At 62.8% G+C, this 6,696-nt stretch overlaps 1 protein-coding gene across 4 annotated transcripts; it reads left to right on the top strand.

Annotated features, from left to right (window-relative positions):
- The first annotated feature begins 442 nt into the window (after window positions 1–442).
- On the top strand, window positions 443–6,029 carry LOC139585793 (DNA excision repair protein ERCC-1-like). 4 transcript variants are annotated; one of them, XM_071418746.1, is made up of 9 exons: window positions 753–886; window positions 1,128–1,574; window positions 2,006–2,109; window positions 2,669–2,768; window positions 3,413–3,489; window positions 4,045–4,144; window positions 4,225–4,296; window positions 5,072–5,140; window positions 5,400–6,029. In XM_071418746.1, exons 1-9 carry the CDS (start codon window positions 764–766, stop codon window positions 5,451–5,453), a joined length of 1,146 nt encoding a protein of 381 aa, XP_071274847.1. In that variant the 5' UTR covers window positions 753–763; the 3' UTR covers window positions 5,454–6,029. The 4 variants fall into 4 exon arrangements, 2 of the variants coding, with proteins under 2 accessions (XP_071274848.1, XP_071274847.1); XM_071418747.1 differs by lacking the exon at window positions 5,072–5,140 and having other exon boundaries at window positions 443–886; XR_011677318.1 differs by lacking the exon at window positions 5,072–5,140 and having other exon boundaries at window positions 444–886; window positions 2,669–2,773; window positions 5,400–5,533.
- Window positions 6,030–6,696: the final 667 nt, after the last annotated feature.

Below are 6,696 nucleotides of genomic sequence, written 5' to 3'. Positions count from 1 at the left end.
ACCGGAGCTGTCGCCGTGTCCCCACCGGTCCCTGCTGCGCACCGGGGCCCTGCTCCGCCACAACCGGCGCACCCAGGGCGACATCGCGACACTGCGGCGACATCGCGACACTGCTGGCCCGGGCCAGCCGCGACCCCCGAGTGTGGCCCCGCCTGTGTCACCTGCGGGGGCCACCGGGAGGCACCGGGAGCCGCCCGGGGCTGGCGGGGAATAAAGCGGCGGCACCGAGGGGGCTCTGAGCCTTTGGTGGCATTTGGGGACATCCCCGGCTCCTTGTCCCCTCCTGGTGCTGGCACTTGGGGTCCTCCCGGTGTCCCCTCGGTGTCCCCTCGATGTCCCCTCGATGTCCCCATCGGTGTCACCGCCGGTGTCCCCTCGGTGTCCCCTTGGTGTCACCCCCGGTGTCCCCCCGGGCTGTCATTGTCACACGGAAGGGGGCGTGGTCTTTGCTCCGTAGCCACGCCCACCAAACGCACGGAGGTGCCGCCCTTTCCTATTGCAGGAAAGGGGGCGTGGTGCGATGGTTTGATTGACAGCGTACTGGTCCAATCGTGAGGGAGGGCAGAGGCCACGCCCCTTCCGCGGCGCCGGAGCGCGCGCGGCGGCTCCGAAAGCCCAGAACCGAACCCGGGACCCCCAAAACAGAACCCGGGACCCCAAAACAGAACCCGGGACCCCCCGAACCGGCTCCAGATCCCCTCGAATCGACCCCAGGACCCCAGAACCGACCCCGGGACCCCCAGAAGCGATCCCGGACCCCGCCATGGATCCGGACCCGGACCCGGACCCGAATCCCGGAGCCGCCACCGACCCGGCACCGGCAGCGGCAGCGGGGGGGAAGCGGCGGCGGTTCACGGTTCGGCAGGAGAGTCCCGACGAAGCCCCGGTACCGGCGGTGGCGGGAGGGGACCGGGAACCGAACGGGGACCGGGAACGGGGGGTTGGGGACACCGGGGACCAAACGGGGAACCGGGAATGGTACGGGGGACCGGGGAACGGAGAACCGGGAACGGTCGGGGATGGTGGCCCCGGTGTCCCCGCGGGTGATCGGAGCTGTCCCGGTGTCACCGGAGCTGTCCCGGTGTCCGGTCCCGGTGTCACCGGAGCTGTCCCGGTGTTCCCGCCAGGTCCCGTCGCTCTTCAGAGCCTCCTCTGCGCCCCCCCCGGGCCCGGTGCCGGTTCGGGATCCGGTGCCGGTTCCGATCCCGCCCGGTCCCGGTTCTTACGCTGAGTTCGTGGTGAGGGGCTCGGGGGGCACCGGGAAGGACCGGGACCAGAACCGGGACCAAAACCGGGATCAGAACCGGGAGCGGGACCGGGATCAGAGCCAGAACCGGGAGCGGGATCAGAGCCGGGATCAGAACCGGGACCGGGATCCCGGAGCCACCGGAACCGCCCCCTCGGGACCCCTCCCGGGACCTTCAGGACCCCTCCTGACCCCCGGGGACCGGGACCAGAACCGGGACCAGAACCGGGACCAGAACCGGGACCGGGCTCAGCCTCAGGAGGTGCCGGCCCTGCCCGTGCTCAAACCGGGCACCAAGAGCAGCAGCATCATCGTCAGCCCGCGACAGGTGGGCGGGGCCATGTCGCGACATGGGCGGGGCCTCACCCTTGATATCACAGGAGTGGGTCCATGTCGCGACATGGGCGGGGTCTGTCCCTGATGTGGTGGGGATGAGCTCATGTCGCGACATGGGGGGGGTGGTGGCTGTCCCTGGATTTGGGGCTCATGTCGCGACATGGGGAGAGTCTGATTTCATAGGGGGTGGGGTCATATCGTGACATGGGGGGGGGGGGGTCTGTCCCTCCCTGCTGTCATTGGTTTGGGGCTCATGTCGCGACATGGGGGGGTCTGTCCCCAGGTTTGGGGCTCATGTCACGACATGAGGGGGCTCATATCACGACACGGGGCTCATATCGCGATATGTGGGGCTCATATCGCGATATGTGGGGCTCATGTCGCGACAGGGGGGGCTCATATCGCGCCATGCCCCCGTCCCAGCGCGGCAACCCCGTGCTCCGGTTCATCCGTAACGTCCCCTGGGAGTTCGGGGACGTCGGCCCCGACTTCGTCCTGGGCACCTCCAGCTGCGCCCTCTTCCTCAGGTGAGACCCCAGGTGTCCCCTCAGTGTCCCCAGGTGTCCCCAGGTGTGTCATCAATGTCCCCAGGTGTCCCCTCAGTGTCCCCAGGTGTCCCCAGTGTGGCCCCAAGTGTCCCCAGGTGTCCCCTCAGTGTCCCCAGGTGTGCCCAGGTGTGTCCTCAATGTCCCCAGGTATCCCCAGTGTGGCCCCAAGTGTCCCCAGGTGTGCCCTCAATGTCCCCAGGTGTGCCCAGGTGTCCCCACCTGTCCCCTGTGTCCCCAGCCTCAGGTATCCCCAGGTGTGTTCCCAGCTGTTCCCCTGTCCCCAGGATGTCCCCAGGTGTCCCCTCATGTCCCTGTCCCCAGCCTGAGGTACCTGAGGGATGTCTTCAGGTGTCCCCAGGATGTCCCCAGGTGTCCCCAGGTGTCCCCTGACCCCAGCCTCAGGTATCCCCAGGATGTCACCTCAGTGTCCCCAGGTGTCCCCATCTGTCCCTGTCCCCAGCCTGAGGTACCTGAGGGATGCCTTGAGGTGTCCCCAGGATGTCCCCAGGTGTCCCTCAGTGTCCCCACCTGTCCCCAGCCTCAGGTACCACCACCTGCACCCCGGGTACATCCACGAGCGGCTGCGGGCGCTGGGGCGGAGCTTCGGCCTCCAGGTGCTGCTGCTGCAGGTGGACGTGGTGAGGTGGCCCTGGCACATTGGCACTGTCATTGTCACGTTGTCATTGTCACTGTCATTGTCACATTGTCATTGTCACTGTCATTGTCACCTTGGCACTGTCACTGTCACTGTGTCCGTCCGTCCGTCCCCTCCGTGTCCCCTCCAGGTGCTGCTGCTGCAGGTGGACGTGGTGAGGTGGCCCTGGCACATTGGCACTGTCATTGTCACATTGTCACTGTCATTGTCACATTGTCATTGTCACATTGTCATTGTCACTGTCATTGTCACATTGTCATTGTCACATTGTCACTGTCATTGTCGCCGTGGCACTGTCACTGTGTGTGTGTCTGTCCCTGTCCCCTCTGTCCCCTCCCATGTCCCTGTCCCCATCTCCCCTGTCCCTTCTGTCCCCTCACTTGTCCCCTCACCTTTCCCACTTGTCCCTGTCCCCATCCCACCTGTCCCTTCTGTCCCCTCTATCCTCTCTCCCTTGTCCCTGCCCCTGTCCCTGTCCCCATCTCACTGTCCCCCGTGTCCCCTCACTGTCCCCCGTGTCCCCTGTGTCCCCTCACTGTCCCCTGTGTCCCCTCACTGTCCCCTGTGTCCCCTCCCTGTCCCCCGTGTCCCCTCGCTGTCCCCTCACTGTCCCCCGTGTCCCCCCAGCGTGACCCCCAGCAGTCCCTCAAGGACCTGGCCAAGGTTTGTCTGCTCACGGACTGCACCCTGCTGCTGGCATGGAGGTACTGTCCCCAAAGTGTCCCCAAAATGTCCCCACACATCACCAAAATGTCCCCAATGTCCCCAAAATGTCCCCAAAATGTCCCCAAACATCCCTAATGTCCCGAAATGTCCCCAATGTTCCCAAACGTCCCCAAGTCTCCCCAATCCCCAAATGTCCCCAATGACCCCAAGCATCCCCAGGTGTCCCCAATCCTCAAATGTCCCAAAAATGTCCCCCAATGTCCCCAACGTCCCCAATATTCTCAAATGTCCCTGATGTCCCCCAATCCCCCAATGTCCCCCCAATGCCCCCAATGTCCCCAAATCCCCCCAACGTCCCCAATCCCCCCAGTATCCCCAAATGTCCCAAAAATGTCCCCAAAATGTCCCAAATGCCCCCAATGTCCCCAATGCCCCCAATGTCCCCAATCCCCCCAATCCCCCCAATGTCCCCAATCCCCCAACATCCCCAAATCCCCCCAATGTCCCCAAATCCCCCCGATGTCCCCAATGTCCCCAATGTCCCCCGATGTCCCCAATGCCCCCAATGTCCCCGATGTCCCCACTGTCCCCAGCCCGGAGGAGGCCGGCCGTTACCTGGAGACCTTCAAGTCCTACGAGCAGAAGCCCCCGGACCTGCTGAAGGAGCGCGTGGAGCAGGACTTCCTGTCCCGGGTCCGTGTCCCCAAATGTCCCCAAATGTCCCCAAGAGTGTCCCCAGGTGTCCCCTGACCGGTGCCACCCCCGTCCCGCAGGTGACCGACTGCCTGACCAGCGTCAAATCCGTCAACAGGACGGACGCCCTGAGCCTGCTGGGGACCTTCGGGGTGAGCGCTGGCACTTGGGGACATCGGGGGGGGTTGTGGCACTGCCACGGTGTCCCCTCGGCTTTGTCACTTCTGTGGTGTCCCCTTGGGTTTGTCAGTTCAGTGTCCCCACGGGTTTGTCCCTTCGGTGTCCCCTTGGCTTTGTCACTATGGTGTCCCCATGGGTTTGTCCCCTCAGTGTCCCCTCGGCTTTGTCACCTCAGTGTCCCCTCGGCTTTGTCACCTCCCCTTGGCTTTTTCCCCTCTGTGTCCCCTCGGCTTTGTCCCCTCTGTGTCCCCATGGGTTTGTCACCTCGGTGTCCCCTCAGCTTTGTCCCCTCAGTGTCCCCTTGGCTTTGTCACCTCTCTGTCCCCTCGGGTTTGTCACCTTGGTGTCCCATCGTCTTTGTCACCTCAATGGTGTCCCCTCAGCTTTGTCACCTCGGTGTCCCTCGGGTTTGTCCCCTCAGTGTCCCCTCGGCTTTTTCACCTCCCCTTGGCTTTGTCCCCTCAGTGGTGTCCCCATGGGTTTGTCCCCTCTGTGTCCCCATGGGTTTGTCCCCTCGGTGTCCCCTCAGCTTTGTCCCCTCAGTGTCCCCTCGGCTTTGTCCCCTCTGTGTCCCCTCGGCTTTGTCACCTCCCCTCGGCTTTGTCCCCTCTGTGTCTCCATGGGTTTGTCACCACGGAGTCCCCTTGGCTTTGTCCCCTCAGTGTCCCCTTGGCTTTGTCACCTCCCCTCGGCTTTGTCACCTCAGTGTCCCCTCGGCTTTGTCACCTCTGTGTCCCCTCCCCGCAGTCGCTGGCGGCCGTGGTGGGGGCGTCACGGGAGGATCTGTCCCTGTGTCCTGGCGTGGGGCCACAGAAGGTGAGGGACAGAAAGGGACAAGTTTGGGGACATTGGGGACGTTGGGGGTGTTGGGGGGATTGGGGACACTGGGGACACTGGGGGGATTGGGGACACCCAGGGGCATTGGGGACATTGGAGGGATTGGGGACACTGGGGTCATTGGGGGGCATTGGGGACAGTGGGGACACTGAAGGGATTGGGGACATTGGGGACATTTGGGGACCCTGGGGACATCTGGGGACCCTGGTTGTGTTCCTGTCCCTCTGTCCCCAACCAGGCCAAGCGTCTCTTCGATGTCCTGCACGAGCCTTTCGTCAAGACGCCGCGATGAGACCCAAAACCCTCAAAAATCAGCCCAAAAACCCCACAAAAATCAGCCCAAAAACCCCACAAAAATTCCCGCAAAATCCCCAAGATCCCCAAACCCACCAAAATCAAAAAAAATCCCCCAAAATTCATCAAAAATCCCCCAAAATATTGCCCAAAAATCCCCCAAAACCCAAAAATCGCCCAAACATTCCCTAAATCCCCCCAAGACCCAAAAAATCCCCCAACCTCCCCCTTAAAAATCCCCAAAAAAACCCCAAAAATCCCCCTTAAAAATGCCTTTAAAATCCCAAAATCCCCCCTTAAAAATCCCTAAAAAAAACCCCAAAAATCCCCCCTTAAAAATCCCTAAAAAAAACTCCAAAAATCCCCCCTTAAAAATCCCTAAAAAACCCCAAAACTCCCCCCAAAAAATCCCAAAAAAATCCCTAAAAAAACCCCAAAAAGCCCTAAAAAATCCCCCCGAAACTCCCAATTTTTTTTGGCAATAAATCGCATTTAATGGTGGCGCAGGTGACAAAAGTGACACCACGGGTGACACCCCCGGGGGTGTCACTCCTGCCCTTCCCTCTTCTCCTTCTTCCTCTTCTTCCTCCTCTTGGTGACCTCGGGCGGCCCCCGGCCCCTCCGGTGGCGCTGTCCCCGTGTCCCCAGGTGCCACCGTGGCTGTCGCCGAGGGTGGCGCTGTCGCCGTGTCCCCAGGTGCCACCGTGGCTGTCCCGAAGCTGCGGGCGATGCTCAGGGAGCCCCGCATGGGGGGCGCACAGCCCAGGGACCCCCCTGGGGACACTGGGGACAGCAGCAGGGGACAGTGCCAGCCCTGCCCGGCCGGGCCGCCCCGCAGCACGTACAGGGCGTCACCGCTGTTGGTGTCACCGTTGTTGTCATTGTCACCGGTGGTGGCATCAAGGGAGGGGCGGAGCCGCTCGAGGCCGTTCAGGGGCACCGGGCAGCCCTCGAGGCTGGGGGGGGGACACAGAGGGGGACATTGGTGACAGGGACAAAGGGACACCGGGGACACCCCCCGACTGTGGCATTGTCACCGTCCGACATTGGCATTGTCACCCCACATGGTCATTGTCACCCCCACATGGTCATTGTCACCCCCCCCCGACAGTGGCATTGTCACCCCCCCGACATTGGCATTGTCACCCCCCACACTGTCACTGTCACCCCCACACTGTCATTGTCACCCCCGCATTGTCACTGTCACCCCCCACACTGCCATTGTCACCGCCACATTGTCA

The sequence above is a fragment of the Agelaius tricolor genome, unplaced genomic scaffold, assembly GCF_023055355.1.
Source record: "Agelaius tricolor isolate 1412-34295 unplaced genomic scaffold, bAgeTri1.0.p SCAF_90, whole genome shotgun sequence".
Lineage (NCBI taxonomy): Eukaryota > Metazoa > Chordata > Aves > Passeriformes > Icteridae > Agelaius > Agelaius tricolor.
The sequence above is the reverse complement of the archived record's forward strand: the minus strand, read 5'-3'. Positions and strand labels throughout refer to the sequence as shown.